The 18,661-nt window shown below is 45.0% G+C and overlaps 1 protein-coding gene across 1 annotated transcript in view; it reads left to right on the top strand.

Annotated features, from left to right (window-relative positions):
- Nucleotides 1–1,729, top strand: part of SLC6A19 (solute carrier family 6 member 19) — a 92,900-nt gene extending 91,171 nt beyond the window's left edge. The window contains exon 12 of the mRNA XM_038391072.2: nucleotides 1,482–1,729. Within this exon, the coding sequence (XP_038247000.1) occupies nucleotides 1,482–1,691 (210 nt within the window). The 3' untranslated portion in view covers nucleotides 1,692–1,729. The remainder of the gene's footprint in view (nucleotides 1–1,481) is intronic.
- Nucleotides 1,730–18,661: the final 16,932 nt, after the last annotated feature.

The raw sequence follows: 18,661 nt of genomic DNA on the forward strand, positions 1-18,661 counted from the left end.
ACAAAACCCTCTAGGCTCAGAAAACCTAGCCCCATCTACTGCAGAAAAAATAGGTTGATAGAATTTGCAGTAACAAAGAAGTCACTGTAGTCTAGTGCATAGACCAGGTGACACCACCAGTGAACTTCTATGGTCTAGCCCCAGCTATGCCACAATAACTTAATCTGTGAATTTGAACAAATCACTCAACCTCTCCTTTTTCTCATTTTAATTATCTGAAACACTTACTGTACCTATCTTACAGTGATGTTATGAGGATTACTTAGTCAATGTGTGTACAATAGAATCATAGACTATCAGGGTTGAAAGGGGCCTCAGGAGGTCATCTAGTCCAACCCCCTGCTCAAAGCAGGACCAATCCCGAACTAAATCATCCCAGCCAGGGCTTTGTCAAGCCTGACCTTAAAAACCTATAAGGAAGGAGATTCCACCACCTCCCTAGATAACCCATTCCAGTGCTTCACCATCCTCCTAGAGAAAAAGTTTTTCCTAATATCCAACCTAAACCTCCCCCACTGCAACTTGAGACCATTATGCCTCATTCTGTCATCTGGTATCACTGAGAACAGTCTAGATCCATCCTTTTTGGAATGACCTTTCAGGTAGTTGAAAGCAGCTATCAAATCCCCCCTCATTCTTCTCCTCCGCAGACTAAACAATCCCAGTTCCCTCAGCCGCTCCTCATAAGTCATGTGCTCCAGCCCCCTAATCATTTTTGTTGCCCTCTGCTGGACTCTTTCCAATTTTTCCACATCCTTCTTGTAGTGTGTATGATGCCCCAAACTGGACACAGTACTCCAGATGAGGCCTCACCAATGCGGAATAGAGGGGAATGATCACGGCCCTCCATCTGCTGGCAATGCTACTACTTATACAGCCCAAAATGCCGTTAGCCTTCTTGGCAACAAGGGCACACTGTCGACTCATATCCAGCTTCTTGTCCACTGTAACCCCTAGGTCCTTTTCTGCAGAACTGCTGCCTAGCCGCTCGGTCCCTAGTCTGTAGCAGTGCATGGGATTCTTCCATCCTAAGTGCAGGACTCTGCACTTGTCCTTGTTGAATCTCATCAGTGCTTTTAAGATGTTAAATGCTAAATAGTATTATTGTGGAACTCAAATTATAAAAGCTATTTTTAAAAAATCTTGTTTTATATCTTTTAATGCATAAACTGCAAATACTCCCTTATCCTTTCAGAGTTAAAATACTGTTACGGAGGAATTAATGTTATGGTTCTGGGTTTTCTCTGTATTACTGTTTAATATATCTATTAATGGAGTAATGGGGGCAAACAGCCTAACTAGTTTTAGGATGGATCTCGATACATTTATGAACGGGATTATATAACAGGGTTGCTTGTATTATGAGGGGACTGGAATCAGTAACCAAAGAGAGTCCCTTCCAGGACTATATTCCTGTGTTGAATGTTCTTATATATTTTGCCCACCACAAGTCCTTGAAAGTTGATTATTTATTCTCACAGGATCAGTTCCCCAAATCAGAGAGAGTTGAATATCCTGACTGGGTGTATGCCATCATTGTAATCTTGGCTGGAGTGCCTTGTTTGGTCATCCCTGTCGTCGCCATCTACAAAGTCATCAGAAATTGCTGTCAAGAACAAGATGGACATCAGGGCCTTGTCATCTCAGTTTCTGAGCCCTCTGTGAATGGAGACCTGAAGAATCATGCATGAAAACATATTTCAAAGAGATGGAAAAAAGACCTAGTTAGTGAGGGAAGGAAAAACAAACCAAAAAAATTAAATGAAATCCATAGTTAGTTCCATTGTCATAAAAGTGTAATGATGTGAGATCCGAGGGGAACAATGAAACTAAGTGAATCCTACAGTAACTGATTTCAGTGTCTGACTGTTCAGGCAGGAGAACTAATGTGAACACTAATTTTATGCTGACCTCTGTCTTGCACACTCAATTGTTTTTAACCACACATATCATTGCATTGCACAGAGTCACAAATACTTTCCTCAAGTGAAAGTTTTAAATATTTAAATATTAAAACATTTCTAAGTATGAAAATGATATCTTGATTTATTTATACCATCTGGATAGTTCACTAACTTCCCCTTAACTTTCTAATTGCCAGCAGAGCGTTTTTTCCCCTGCTGACAACATAGGAGAGTAGCAGCAGCAGCTCAGGGAATGGCACAATCTACCTTCTTTAGCTCCTGTTTAACAAACAGTGAAGGAGAAGCGGTCTCAGACACACCCCTTATCCAAGACTTCCTTGATGACAGGGGGACAAGTTAGGGTTTCCAACCCTCCTGGTTTTGCCAGGCGTCTCCTGGAGGCTACTGAAGCCAAACTGGGAGATTACAGGCACTGAGTCTGGCGGTGCAGTGGAGCTAAGGCAGGCTCCCTCCTTGGGGGAGAGCAAGCAATGTAGGGAGGAGGGATTGAGTGGGCGTGGCCTCAGAGAAGGGGCATGGCCTCAGGGAAGGGGCAGGGCAAGGGTGTTTGGGTTTGTGTGATTAGACAGTTGGCAACCCTAGGGCAAGCTGGGATAAGATCTTCACCCCTTCACCTCACTTTAATGCAGTATTATAATACTTGCTTATAGAATCATAGGAATGTATTGGACCACTGCAAGTACTAACTTCAGCACACACAAGCAGCACTGAACTTCCTGTTAATTCCCTACCAGGCCAGCTACAACAAACAAGACCACAACTTAATACTAAGATAAAGTTATAGCACCATCTATGGTGGAGGTGCTGTCTACACTAATCATTACAATTTATCCCCTCCAGTACAATAAAGATTTAAAACAGTAACTCCTAGGAATCCAGGTAGTCTGCCATCCACACAAGCTTCAGTGTAAGTCTGCCTGCTCAAGTCCCATATTTAACAATGGAGCTATTGCTCATAGTTGGATCTAGATTATTAGCAAGTTGGAGGGTTTATATCCTCCAGGTTAGGCATAGCTGTTGTGGACAGACTATGCATTGAAGACTGCGGTGTGCTGAGGTCCCGAAAACACTCTGGCAATTCTGCCTGCAAACTTGTTTCCCACTCTAATGAACAGAAATCTGCTAGGCTATCTTCAAATCCTGTTCTGCATCCCTCTGGGACAGTTGAGGAGCATCCTCAGTGTTTACTCTCCCTTTTCTTTCAATAAATCTGTTCATCAGGTTTCAGTGGACGACAGAAAGGCAGTGGCAAATCTGCCAATGGGCCCATGGGGCCCATGCCCAGAAGTACCAGCCAATTGAGGGCCCCAGAAAAATGGGCTCCCCAGAAGAAATCTGCCATGGGGCAGTGGAAACCTGGAGCCCTGGCAGAAGCCATGGGTGGGGCAGCGCAGGGGAAACCCCAGAGCCCCAATCCTGGTCCCTGGCAGAAGTGCCAGGTGGGGCAGGAGAAGCCCCAGTGTCCCACCCCAATCTCTGGCAGAAGTGCCAGGCAGGCAGGTGTGGGCTGGAGAAGCTCCAGTGCCCTGACCCTGGTCCCCGGCACAAGTGCTGGACTGGTTGGTGGAGCAAGAGAACCGCCAGCACCCCAACCCTGGTCCCCTTCAGAAGTTCCAGGTGGCAGGGGAAGCCCCAGCACCCTAACCCTGGCTATGGTCCCAGGACTGCAGGAGCTCTCACTCCCTGCTGTGGCCCTGGGGTCATGGCAGAAGGACAGAGTTTCTCCAGTCTTGGGGCTGCAGTGCGGAATGGCAGAAAGGAGCAAACGGGTTGCAGGGCCACAGTGGGGGGCGGGGGCAGAATGGGGCGGGACTGTGAGTGGAACAGGATGGGGCCACAGGAGAAGGGCCAGAAACGATGGTGTTGTGGGTGGGGCCACAAGTGGAAGGGGTGGAATAGGGGTGGGGCCACAGTCAGAAGGGGTGGGGAGGGTCCCCCCACTTGCTCTGGCCCAGGGCAGGAAACCTTAATCTGCCTCTGCAGAAAGGATACCTCTTCCTTTTTCTATCAGCAAGAATAAGTTGTTTAGTTTCTTAATTACTGTATATGAGCCCCTCTAAAAAGGAGTAGGTCTGGGATTTTTTCCAGACTGCCTTTTCCAATTGCTTAACCACATCTTCTTGCCTTCCAGGATGGGAATTTAATGTTCCTCTTTCCTGACATCTTTTGTGGGCATGCTCACCTCTGGCTCATCTGTTCCACCACAACCTTCTGGAATGCTGTCCTTAGATCACTGATATAACAATCTGCCGCGTCACACACGTGTAGGTGCAGGAACAAGCAAGGCCCTGTTGCCTGAACATCATTACAAGGAAGCATGGTTTGCAGAGTCCAAGAATAATCTCATAGGGAGAGTAATAGCTAGCTGAGTCCTATCTAGTTTTATAGACAAAGACGACAAAACAAGTTTGTGGGGGAGGGATAGCTCAGTGGTTTGAGCAATTTTGAGCACCAGCAATTTGGTAGCCAGCTCAAAGGATAATCATTCCTGGTACTGTGCTGGACCTCCCCAGCCTGGGTCTCCTTTGATAGATCTGTTGGTGCACCGAACATAACTTAGGGTCCTTAGACTGTTCTTGCCAGATGAAGACCAGGGTGAATTTAGTCTCACTGCTCCTCACCTAGCTGAGAGCATCCACTGCCACATTTTGCTTTCTAGGTTTATGGTGAATTGTGAATGTATATTCAGACAGTTTGCGAACCCATTTCCTTCTGGGAATGGACAACAGGGGATGGATCACTTGATGATTATCGGTTTCAGAGTAGCAGCCGTGTTAGTCTGTATTCGCAAAAAGAAAAGGAGTACCGGTGGCACCTTAGAGACTAACAAATTTACTAGTGAAATTTGTTAGTCTCTAAGGTGCCACCGGTACTCCTTTTCTTTTTGCGAATACAGACTAACACGGCTGCTACTCTGAAACCTGTGATTATGCAAAGCACTGAATTTAGCCGTATAGAGTGAAATTTGTTAGTCTCTAAGGTGCCACCGGTACTCCTTTTCTTTTTGTTGATTATCTGTTCTGTTCATTCCCTCCGAAGCACCTAGCATTGGCCACTCTCAGAAGACAGTCTACTTGCCATTCTTTCTCCTATTTCAAAAAGGCTAATCCCCCCTCATAGCAGTTGTGTAAATATTTGCATAACTGTCTATAGGAACCACAATCTGCATAGGCAAGCTGCTAGTAAAAGGCTTTGGAATCACTATCCAAAACCACTACTAGGCATTGTACTGCTTTCTCATCTACCAACTCATTCACAGAGAGCAACAGCTCAGTCTGTCAGCTACTCACAGATTCCAATCTCATCTGTGTGACCATAAACTAATTCTCAGGCAAAAGTCCTTTTGCCATTTTGAAATTGCTGCCACTAGTTGTAATACTCACTGATAGAATCACAGGGATGTATTGGGACACAGCAAACATTAACTCCAGCACACAGAGTCAGGACGCAGCTTCCTGCTAACCTCTACCTACCCTATCACCCCAGGTCAAATACAACAACATAACAATACAAGACTTAACACTAAGCTAAAGTTCATAGAATCATAGACTATCAGGGTTGAAAGGGGCCTCAGGAGGTCATCTAGTCCAACCCCCTGCTCAAAGCAGGACCAATCCCCAACTAAATCATCCCAGCCAGGGCTTTGTCAAGCTTGACCTTAAAAACCTCTAAGGAAGAAGATTCCACCATCTCCCTAGATAACCCATTCCAGTGTTTCACCACCCTCCTACTGAAAAAAGTTTTCCTAATATCCAACCTAAACCTCCCCCACTGCAACTTGAGACCATTATGCCTCGTTCTGTCATCTGGTATCACTGAGAACAGTCTAGATCCATCCTTTTTGGAATGACCTTTCAGGTAGTTGAAAGCAGCTATCAAATCCCCCCTCATTCTTCTCCTCCGCAGACTAAACAATCCCAGTTCCCTCAGCCGCTCCTCATAAGTCATGTGCTCCAGCCCCCTAATCATTTTTGTTGCCCTCTGCTGGACTCTTTCCAATTTTTCCACATCCTTCTTGTAGCGTGTATGATGCCCCAAACTGGACACAGTACTCCAGATGAGGCCTCACCAATGCGGAATAGAGGGGAACGATCACGGCCCTCCATCTGCTGGCAATGCTACTACTTATACAGCCCAAAATGCCGTTAGCCTTCTTGGCAACAAGGGCACACTGTCGACTCATATCCAGCTTCTTGTCCACTGTAACCCCTAGGTCCTTTTCTGCAGAACTGCTGCCTAGCCGCTCGGTCCCTAGTCTGTAGCAGTGCATGGGATTCTTCCGTCCTAAGTGCAGGACTCTGCACTTGTCCTTGTTGAACCTCATCAGATTTCTTTTGCCCCAATCCTCTAATTTGTCTAGGTCCCTCTGTATCCTATCCCTACATTCCAGCATATCTACCTCTTCTCCCAGTTTAGTGTCATCTGCAAACTTGCCGAAGGTGCAATCCATACCATCCTCCAGATAGTTAATGAAGTTATTGAACAAAACCAGCCCCAGGACCAACCCTTGGGGCACTCCAGTTGATACTGGGTGTCAACTAGACATCGAGCTTTTGATCACTACCCGTTGAGCCCAATGATCTAGCCAGCTTTCTATCCACCTTATAGATACTGCACCATTTATTGATGGAGGTGCCATCTACTGTAATCATTAAAGTATTAAGCACCAGAGCATTTAGGGCTCACACTGTAAGCGTCTTTTATCCAGCTATCCCCTTTGTCCACATATATCACTTTGTAGACATTTTTTAAAAGAAAAGATCAAGTCTTAGCCAACCCATCCCTTGACTTTCCAACATAACAAAGATAGCCCTTTGCAAAAAAGTATAGTTATGCTTTAAGGCAGTGAGTTAGTGTATGGAGAAATGTAGGTACTTGAATTACTAAATCCTCACAAGTCCTCATTTGTAAGATAGACAGTAAAGGGACTTGTAAGATAGACATTAAAATGTGGGGGGTTAATTTTCTTATTTAAAGGAAAACAGATTTTTCAGTTGGCATTCCTGCATAGAGAGGACCCCCTCTGTTGTTTCATATATTCCACAGCCAGAAGAGACCATTGTGAACATGTTGGTTAAGAGAAGCTTAACCAATTAACTTGATAGAGATGGCCCACTCTAAACTTGAAGAAATTAGGATATGACATAGAAGATGCCAAAGAAAGTGATAAAATTCCTGACCCAGAAGTTGTAATGTGGTTGGCTGTGAATGCAACTACTCTTTGGCTCAGTCAGAGGATGAAGTGACTGTATCCTACATAGTCAGTAGAGGAATAAAAGAGTTGTTGTAGTTTAATTAACACTACACTATTCTACAGTAGTGGACCAGGTCTCTTCATCTTAAGCTACTGCTGCTGCAACGTTTTGACTAAAGCTTTTTAAACAAAATATGAGCAGGGAGAATTAATTCTGGAGCCTGTAAAACCTGATGAGTTCTTGCACCAGGGCCTAGAGTTTTAAAGGATTTAAGTGTTGCTTAGTGCAGCATTGCAAGGCATAAGTGACTTAGGAACCTAAGTCTCAGTGAAAATGTATTAGACTTAGGCTCCAAAGTACATACATTTCTTTTGAAAATGTGATTTAAGCTCCTAGACAAATTGAGACTGGAATAAGGTGTAATTTTTTAAGAGTGAAGGTAATTTAAATCAAGAATGGATGTTTTTTCTAAAAGATACGCTTTTAGTTCAAACAGAAATTATTTGAAGGAAGTATATGTTATACAGGAGATCAGATGAGAAGATCACAGTAATCCCTTCTGTCTTTATAATCTGTGAGCATGGAGGATATCAGGTGACTCAATCACAGACTACAATATTTGTATATGAGGAAGAGATTTCTGATAGTACATAGCTCTTTAATATAGCAGGGAAGGGCATAAATGAGATCCAGAGCATGGACGCTGAAGCTAGACAAAGTCAGACTCAAAATAAAGTGCAAAGTTTTGACAGCGATATGACACCTTCTCAGGTTTCCTGGACTGTGGGTTACCATGCTACCCTCCTGCCTCCAGTGAGAGGGAGTCTTTCTTGTGGTGGCTGGATGTCAGCCCTTCAGCCATTAAAGCACTCTCCTCTCGCTCTGCCAGTTTCTACTTTGTTTTACATTTAAACACTTAATGCACCCCAGTCCCGAATGTCTCAGAAGTGTTTCCCTCCCCCTGTCCCCAAGTGTCCAGCCCTGTTGCTGGACACTCAGAATAGTTACCAGGTTCGCTACTCCCACAGGCATAGTAACACAGCAACTTGCGTGATTCAACTGAGCGTCAATTCCAATAAGAACATAGCACTGTAATCTATTTAAGGTGAAAACCAATGTAAGTTTGTTAACAAAGGTAAAGATTTTAAGGGAAAGCGAGCAAGGGTAATAAGAACAACAGGTTACAAATAAAACAAGAGTATAACATGCGTTTACTAAACTTTAACTTAACGTTAGCAGGCTGCATCTTTGTCTAAAAAATCTCTCACCTAATTTTTTCTGCAGAGCTTGCTGGTTTTCAGTCAAACCAGGTTCATGAATCACTCCCCTTTGCCAAGGATATTCCTCAGTGAAATGGATAGGAAAATGTCCTTTTGCTTCTCCTTATATTTCCTAGAGGTCATTGTCTTTGTTTCCAGAGTCAGCATGACCCTGCTCCTGTGGGGTTCAGACTCTAGTGTGCTTTCCTCTGTTGAATTCACATCCCCCTGTTGATTTCCTCTGCAAATGTTGATTTCCTCCATTGTATTGACTTATAATGCTTAATTTACACATGAATCTAAGAAGACAGGTAAATCAACATTCCTTTGTCTAGGAACAACTTGTTTGTCAACTCTGGCTGGGACACAGATCCTAAAATGTATTTTCAATACATATATACAATTTTTAAAATATCACCTGTACATAAATCACGTAACAATTATGAATCAATATGACATAAGCTTCCATTAGACATCTACTCCTGGGGAATTTATGTCCCCCACAGATTTCTTTGCTTCCCAGCAGAAAAATGACTTTCTGATGGAGAAGCACAGGGAAGCCACAAGAGCAGACCCTTCCCAGCAATATGTTTTGGATGCCCAGGGCAGCAAGTAGAGAGGTAAATCACTGTGGGGCAGGAGGGTGGGAATGGGAAAGACCCAGCTGGTGCCTCCTATCCTGCGCTGGGCTCAGCTTCTAGTTCCAGCTCGGCAGGGGAGGACAGGACTTCCTCTTCCCCTGCACGGCATCTAGGGCTGTGTCAGACCCACCCCCAGATTTCTCTCCTGGCTGTAGGAGGCTCTGAAAACTGCCCCTTCCTCCATGCTTCCTGCACCAATCACTCCTCAGTTGCAGGAGGAGGGATCACTGTACAGAGAGCTGCTCCCCCATCTGCCCAACATTTGTACATCCAGACCTTCTCATACCAACCCTCCTGTCTAGCCTCATCCCCCCCCCACACACCCAGAACCCGCCCCCTGCAACAAACCCCATTCCCCCTGCACCTGGACCACCCCAATGAGCCACCTGCACCCAGATCCCCACCCTACTGAGCCTGAAACAGCTGCACCTGGATCCCCACCCCACTGAGCCATACTCCCCAGCATCTGGACACCCCTACCCTCACTGAGCTCACCAGAATCTGGACCTCCCACTGAGCTCACCAGCATCTGAACCCCCCACTGCCGAATTCTATCCCCCACATACCCAGATACCCCCGCTGAGCCCCAACCGCCTTCACCTAGACCCCCTCTGCAGATTCCCATTACCATTGCACCCAGATCCCACAACAAACCCCTGTGCATCCAGATCCCCACCACACCCAGATTGCCCCACACAGAGCCCTCTCAATCCACACCTGGATTCCCCCATACTAAACTCCTCCAAGCTTGGATCCTGCCTTGCTGAGCCTGCCTGCTCACACCTGGTGCACCTGGCAGGGAGGGGCAGGGCCCTGGGATGTTTCTGGGAAAGGCCCGGTCCTTGCGCTGCATCAGGGTTGGGTGCAGCCTCACCACTGAGTCTGTGTCCCAATGGGGAGCTGCATAGTGATCTCCCATCTCTGTGCAGCCAGTGGCCTGTGCTCCCCAATATCATGCTAGAGTCTCCACATTTACTTGACAAATAAAATTTGCAGAATTTTGCAAAATGTTAAAATACTGTGTGTGGAATTTTTAATTTTTTTGCGCAGAATGCCCTCATGAGTATTCTCACAGGACCCTTTACGAAAACAGTGTGTTAAGTGTAGTGTGCTTGTCAGGCCAGATAGGTGTTGCTGTTACAGAACAGTGAACCCTTAACCAATTGGCACTGAGGGATTTTCAGATCACAAGTGAATCGCCCATTGAAACAACTTACCTATGGACGTGGTGGAGGCTCATCACTTAATGGCTTTAAATCAAGACAAGATAGCTTTAAAAAAAAATATGCCAAACTCAAAGAGAAGTATGTGCTTGATGCAGAAAATACTGAATGTTTTGGGCCTGTATTATGTGTTATAAGATGAGATGGTTATAACAATAATCCTTTCTGGCCTTAAAAATATATTAATTTACTGCACATTGCTACTAATATGTAAATCATGAAAGAAACTGTATTTACACATGCAAAGAAGCTAGTGTCAGGAGAGTTTGCAAAAAAGAAAAACAGCAGTTAGAAACTAATTAACTTCATATTAGTTTGCTTAATGAAGATATTCTAATTTGTTTACATCTTGTTCTTATGAACCTAAGGCAATTTTGTTAGAGTAAGAGCTCATTAGAAAAGGTATTGTACCAACAGGCATTATATATATATAAACACCTGTATATGCAACTTTGTCCTGAGAGCTTCTTAATGAGGTTTTGAACCCTAAACCCTTCAGCCATTAGCCAGGAGGCGGGGCTACTCAGGAAGACCAGGGCTTTAAAAAGCCCACTCCTAGGCGACCAGAGGAGCTAACGAACAGAAGCGGCTAACAGGGGAGTTCTGCAAGGCAGTTGTTAGAGTGAGAGTGGGAGAGTGGGGGGGCTAGATACACATAATATTCCTTAAACTTCTTTAAACTTAAGACACAAAAAAGACCCTGATAAAAACAACAACTCAACAAAAGAACTAACTTCAGGAGTAAAAAGACAATGCAGGCAGAAGTCCAGCAACATAGTGGGGGCTATCCAGTTTATTGCACCCAATGCTGCATGTATGATTAGTTGCCCTACGGGCAGGTGACATATGTGTGCATTCGGTGCAATGTATGGGCTTTGGAGACCAGACTGGCTGAGATGGAGGAGCTAGGGAGACAGAGAGGTACATAGATGGGACCCAGTAGTATGGTCCCACCCTCTGTCTGACAGCCTCTGTGCTGTTGAGGAGGATGAAAGTCTCAGGGAAGGAGAACATCCAACTGGAGCAGAGGGAAACAATCCCATAGTTGGGACCCTCCTTCCAGATGATGGTGTGGAATTAGGAAGAGACAGGTATTAGCAGTGAGTGATTTGATCATTAGAAGCATAGCTGGATTTGTGATGACCAGGAGAACCACATGGTGACTTGCCTGCCTGGTGCAAAGTTTGCGGCTCTCTCGAGACATCTAGATGTCTCTCCTTATGTGCAGTGCTGGGGAGGACCCAGTGGTTGTGGCACATGTAGGTACCAATGACATAGGGATGGATAGGAGACAGATTCTGGATGCCAAATTTAGGCTGCTAGGCACGAGATTGCAGTCCAGGACCTCAATGGTAGCATTTTCTGAAATACTTCCAGTTTCATGCACAGGTCCAGGTAGGCAGGCAGAACTGCAGGGTCTCAATGCATGGATGAGAGAATGGTGTAGGGATGAGTGGTTTAGATTTATTAGGAACTGGGGAAACTTTGGCGAAAGGGGGAGCCTATACAGAAAGAATGGGCTCCACCTAAACCAAAATGGAACCAGATTGCTGGCACTTAAAATTAAAAAGGTTGTAGAACAGTTTTTAAACTAAGGGCTGGGGGAAAGCTGACATGCAGAGGAGCACATAGTTCAGACAGAGACATACCATAGGGGAGGCTCTACTAATGGAGATTGTCTATGTCCGAGTAAGGAGGAGATATTAAATGAGGATATTGATATAATAGGTGTCAAGGTTCCTTCCCCACACTGAACTCTAGGGTACAGATGTGGGGACCTGCATGAAAGACTCCCCTGAGCTTATTCTTACCAGCTTAGGTTAAAAACATTCCCAAGGTATAAACTTTGCCTTGTCCTTGAACAGTATGCTGCCACCACCAAGAGTTTTAAACAAAGAACAGAGAAAGAGCCCACTTGGAGACGTCTTCCCCCAAAATACCCCCTCAAGCTCTACATCCCCTTTCCTGGGAAAGGCTTGATAAGAATCCTCACCAATTTGTACAGGTGAACACAGACCCAAAACCTTGGATCTTAAGAACAATGAAAAATCAATCCGGTTCTTAAAAGAAGAATTTTAATTAAAGAAAAGGTAAAAGAATCACTCTGTAAAATCAGAATGGTAAATACCTTACAGGGTAATCAGATTCAAAACATAGAGAATCCCTCTAGGCAAACCCTTAAGTTACAAAAAGACACAAAAACAGGAACATACATTCCCTCCAGCACAGCTTATTTTACCAGCCATTAAACAAAAGAAAATCTAACACATTTTCTAGCTAGATTACTTACTAACTTAACAGGTGTTGGAAGGCTTGCATTTCTGATCTGATCCCAGCAAAAGCATCACACAGACAGACAGAACCCTTTGTCCCCCCACCCCCCTCCAGATTTGAAAGTATCTTGTCCCCTTATTGGTCATTTTGGGTCAGATGCCAGCGAGGTTATCTTAGCTTCTTAACCCTTTACAGGTGAAAGGGTTTTGCCTCTGGCCAGGAGGGATTTTATAGCACTGTATACGGAAAGGTGGTTACCGTTCCCTTTATATTTATGACTATAGGCATCACAGAAACTTGGTGGAATGACGATAATCAATGTGACACAGTAATATCAGCGTACAAAATATATTGGCCAGGCAGAACATGTAGTGCTGGTGGGGGAGTGGCACTATATGTGAGAGAAAGTGTAGAATCAAATGAAGTAAAATCTTAAATGAACCAAACTGTATCATAGAATCTCTATGGATAGTAATTACATGCTCTAATAATTAGAATATAGCAGTAGGGATATATTACTGACCACCTGACCAGGATGGTGATAGTGACTGTGAAATGCTCAGGGAGATTAGAGAGACTATTACAATAAAAACTCAATAATAGTGCAGGATTTCAACTTATTGACTGGGTATGTATCATCTCAGGATGGGATGCAGAGATAAAGTTTTGTGACACCTTAAATGACTGCTTCTTGGAGCAGTTAGTCCTGGAGCCCACAAGAGGAGAAGCAATTCTTGATTTAGTGCTAAGTGGAATACAGGATCAGGTCCAAGAGGTGAATATAGCTGGACCGCTTGGTAATAATGATCATAATATAATTAAATTTAACATCCCTGTGGCAGCGAAAACACCACAGCAGCCCAACACTGTAACATTTAATTTCAGAAAGGGGAACTATGGAAAAATTAGGAGGTTAGTGAAACAGAAATTAAAAGGTACAGCACCAAAAATAAAATCCATGAAAGCTGCACTGAAACTTTTTAAAGACACCATAACAGAGGCTCAATTTAAATGTATACCCCAAGTTGAAAAACATAGTAAGAGAACCAAAAAAGAGCCACTGTGACTAAACAATAAAGTAAAAGAAGCAATGAGAGGCAAAAAGGCATTCTATAAAAACTGGAAGTTAAATCCTAGTGAGGAAAATAGAAAGGAGCATAAACTCTGGCAAATGAAGTGTAAAAATGTAATTAAGAAGGCCAAAAAAGAATTTGAAGAACAGCTTGCCAAAGACACAAAAAGTAATAGCAATTTTTTTTAAAGTACATCAGAAGCAGTGGGGCCATTGGATGATCAAGATGCTAAAGGAGCACTCATGGATGATAAGGCCGTTGCGGAGAAACTAAATGAATTCTTCATGGTTGAGGATGTGAAGGAGATTCACAAACCTGAGCCATTCTTTTTAGGTGACAAATCTGAGAAACTGTCCCAGATTGAGGTGTCATTAGAGGAGGTTTTGGAACAAACTGATACACTAAACTGCAATAAGTCACCAGGACCAGATGGTATTCACCCAAGAATTCTGAAGGAACTCAAATGTGAAACTGCAGGACTATTAACTGTAGTCTGTAATCTATCATTTAAATCAGCTTCTGTACCAAATGACTGGAGGATAGCTAATGTGATGCCAATTTTTCAAAAGGGCTCCAGAGGTGACCCCAGCAATTACAAGCCGATAAGCCTAACTTCAGTGCCGAGCAAACTGGTTGAAACTATAATAAAGAACATTTTCAGACATATAGATGAACACAATTTGTTGGGGAAGAGTCAACATGTTTTTTGTAAAGGGAAATCATGCCTCACCAATCTCCTAGAATTCTTTGAGCTGGTCAACAAGAATTTGGACAAGGGGGATCTAGTGTATTTAGATTTTCAGAAAGCCTTTGAGAAGATTCCTCACAAAGGTTATTAAGCAAAGTAAGCAGTCATGGGATAAGAGGGAAGGTCCTCCCATGGATTGGTAACTGGTTAAAAGATAGGAAACGAAGGGTAGTAATAAATGGTCAGTTTTCAGAATAGAGAGAGTGGTGTCCCCCAGGGGGTCTGTTCTGGGACCAGTCCTATTCAACATATTAATAAATGATCTGGAAAAAGGGGTAAACAGTGAGGTGGCAAAATTGGCAGATGATATGAAACTACTCATGATAGTTAAGTCCCAGGCAGACTGCAAAGAGCTACAAAAGGATCTCTCAAAACTGGGTGACTGGGCAACAAATGGCAGATGAAATTCAATGGTGATAAATGCAAACTAATGCACATTGGAAACATAATCCCAACTATACGTATAAAATTATGGGGTCTAAATTAGCTCTTACCACTCAAGGAAGAAATCTTGGAGTCATTGTGGATAGTTCTCTGAAAACATCCTCTCAATGTGCAGTGGCAGTCAAAAAAGTAAACAGAATGTTGGGAATCATTAAGAAAATGATAGATAATAAGAGAGAACATATCATATTGCCTCTATATAAATCCATGGTACGCCCACATAGAATCATAGAATCATAGAATATCAGGGTTGGAAGGGACCCCAGAAGGTCATCTAGTCCAACCCCCTGCTCAAAGCAGGACCAAGTCCCAGTTAAATCATCCTAGCCAGGGCTTTGTCAAGCCTGACCTTAAAAACCTCTAAGGAAGGAGATTCTACCACCTCCCTAGGTAACGCATTCCAGTGTTTCACCACCCTCTTAGTGAAAAAGTTTTTCCTAATATCCAATCTAAACCTCCCCCATTGCAACTTGAGACCATTACTCCTCGTTCTGTCATCTGCTACCATTGAGAACAGTCTAGAGCCATCCTTTTTGAAACCCCCTTTCAGGTAGTTGAAAGCAGCTATCAAATCCCCCCTCATTCTTCTCTTCTGCAGACTAAACAATCCCAGCTCCCTCAGCCTCTCCTCATAAGTCATGTGCTCTAGACCCCTAATCATTTTTGTTGCCCTTCGCTGTACTCTTTCCAATTTATCCACATCCTTCTTGTAGTGTGGGGCCCAAAACTGGACACAGTACTCCAGATGAGGCCTCACCAGTGTCGAATAGAGGGGAACGATCACGTCCCTCGATCTGCTCGCTATGCCCCTACTTATACATCCCAAAATGCCATTGGCCTTCTTGGCAACAAGGGCACACTGCTGACTCATATCCAGCTTCTCGTCCACTGTCACCCCTAGGTCCTTTTCCGCAGAACTGCTGCCGAGCCATTCGGTCCCTAGTCTGTAGCGGTGCATTGGATTCTTCCATCCTAAGTGCAGGACCCTGCACTTATCCTTATTGAACCTCATTAGATTTCTTTTGGCCCAATCCTCCAATTTGTCTAGGTCCTTCTGTATCCTATCCCTCCCCTCCAGCGTATCTACCACTCCTCCCAGTTTAGTATCATCCGCAAATTTGCTGAGAGTGCAATCCACACCATCCTCCAGATCATTTATGAAGATATTGAACAAAACGGGCCCCAGGACCGACCCCTGGGGCACTCCGCTTGACACCGGCTGCCAACTAGACATGGAGCCATTGATCACTACCCATTGAGCCCGACAATCTAGCCAGCTTTCTACCCACCTTATAGTGCATTCATCCGGCCCATACTTCCTTAACTTGCTGACAAGAATGCTGTGGGAGACCGTGTCAAAAGCTTTGCTAAAGTCAAGAAACAATACATCCACTGCTTTCCCTTCATCCACAGAACCAGTAATCTCATCATAAAAGGTGATTAGATTAGTCAGGCATGACCTTCCCTTGGTGAATCCATGCTGACTGTTCCTGATCACTTTCCTCTCCTCTAAGTGCTTCAGGATTGATTCTTTGAGGACCTGCTCCATGATTTTTCCAGGGACTGAGGTGAGGCTGACTGGCCTGTAGTTCCCAGGATCCTCCTTCTTCCCTTTTTTAAAGATGGGCACTACATTAGCCTTTTTCCAGTCATCCGGGACTTCCCCCGTTCGCCACGAGTTTTCAAAGATAATGGCCAAGGGCTCTGCAATCACAGCCGCCAATTCCTTCAGCACTCTCGGATGCAATTCGTCCGGCCCCATGGACTTGTGCACGTCCAGCTTTTCTAAATAGTCCCTAACCACCTCTATCTCTACAGAGGGCTGGCCATCTCTTCCCCATTTTGTGATGCCCAGCACAGCAGTCTGGGAGCTGACCTTGTTAGTGAAAACAGAGGCAAAAAAAGCATTGAGTACATTAGCTTTTTCCACATCCTCTGTCACTAGCTTGCCTCCCTCATTCAGTAAGGGGCCCACACTTTCCTTGGCTTTCTTCTTGTTGCCAACATACCTGAAGAAACCCTTCTTGTTACTCTTGACATCTCTTGCTAGCTGCAGCTCCAGGTGCGATTTGGCCCTCCTGATATCTTTCCTACATGCCCGAGCAATATTTTTATACTCTTCCCTGGTCATATGTCCAACCTTCCACTTCTTGTAAGCTTCTTTTTTATGTTTAAGATCCGCTAGGATTTCACCATTAAGCCAAGCTGGTCGCCTGCCATATTTACTATTCTTTCGACTCATCGGGATGGTTTGTCCCTGTAGCCTCAACAGGGATTCCTTGAAATACAGCCAGCTCTCCTGGACTCCCTTCCCTTTCATGTTAGTCCCCCAGGGGATCCTGGCCATCTGTTCCCTGAGGGAGTCAAAGTCTGCTTTCCTGAAGTCCAGGGTCCGTATCCTGCTGCTTACCTTTCTTCCCTGCGTCAGGATCCTGAACTCAACCAACTCATGGTCACTGCCTCCCAGATTCCCATCCACTTTTGCTTCCCCCACTAATTCTACCCGGTTTGTGAGCAGCAGGTCAAGAAAAGCGCTCCCCCTAGTTGGCTCCCCTAGCACTTGCACCAGGAAATTGTCCCCTACGCTTTCCAAAAACTTCCTGGATTGTCTATGCACCGCTGTATTGCTCTCCCAGCAGATATCAGGAAAATTAAAGTCACCCATGAGAATCAGGGCATGCGATCTAGTAGCTTCCGTGAGTTGCCGGAAGAAAGCCTCATCCACCTCATCCCCCTGGTCCGGTGGTCTATAGCAGACTCCCACCATGACATCACTCTTGTTGCACACACTTCTAAACTTAATCCAGAGACACTCAGGTTTTTCCACAGTTTCGTACCGGAGCTCTGAGCAGTCATACTGCTCCCTTACATACAGTGCTACTCCCCCACCTTTTCTGCCCTGCCTGTCCTTCCTGAACAGTTTATAACCATCCATGACTGTACTCCAGTCATGTGAGTTATCCCACCAAGTCTCTGTTATTCCAATCACGTCATAATTCCTTGACATCACCAGGACCTCCAGTTCTCCCTGCTTGTTTCCAAGGCTTTGTGCATTTGTATATAAGCACTTGAGATAACCTGTTGATCGCCCCTCATTCCCAGTATGAGGCAGGAGCCCTCCCCTCACAGACATTCCTGCCTGTGCTTCCTCCCGGTATCCCGCTTTCCCACTTACCTCAGGGCTTTGGTCTCCTTCCCCCGGTGAACCTAGTTTAAAGCCCTCCTCACTAGGTTAGCCAGCCTGCTGGCAAAGATGTTCTTCCCTCTCTTCGTAAGATGGAGCCCGTCTCTGCCCAGCACTCCTCCTTCATGGAACACCATCCCATGGTCAAAGAATCCAAAGCCTTCACTCCGACACCACCTGCGTAGCCATTCGTTGACCTCCACGATTCGACGGTCCCTACCCAGGCCTTTTCCTTCCACGGGGAGGATGGACGAGAACACCACTTGCGCCTCCAACTCCTTTATCCTTCTTCCCAGAGCCACGTAGTCCGCAGTGATCCGCTCAAGGTCATTCTTGGCAGTATCATTGGTGCCCACGTGGAGAAGCAGGAAGGGGTAGCGATCCGAGGGCTTGATGAGTCTCGGCAGTCTCTCCGTCACATCACGAATCTTAGCCCCTGGCAAGCAGCAGACTTCTCGGTTTTCCCGGTCAGGGCGGCAGATAGATGACTCAGTCCCCCGGAGGAGAGAGTCCCCGACCACCACCACCCGCCTTCTCCTCTTGGGAGTGGTGGTCGTGGAACCCCCAACCTCAGGACATCGCATCTCATGCCTCCCAACCAGCGGAGTCTCCTTCTGCTTTCTCCCCCCAGACATATCATCTGGTCCACTCTCCGCAATGGTACCTGTGGAGAGAACATGAAAGCGGTTAGTTAC

This window comes from Dermochelys coriacea, chromosome 2 (genome assembly GCF_009764565.3).
Source record: "Dermochelys coriacea isolate rDerCor1 chromosome 2, rDerCor1.pri.v4, whole genome shotgun sequence".
NCBI lineage: Eukaryota > Metazoa > Chordata > Testudines > Dermochelyidae > Dermochelys > Dermochelys coriacea.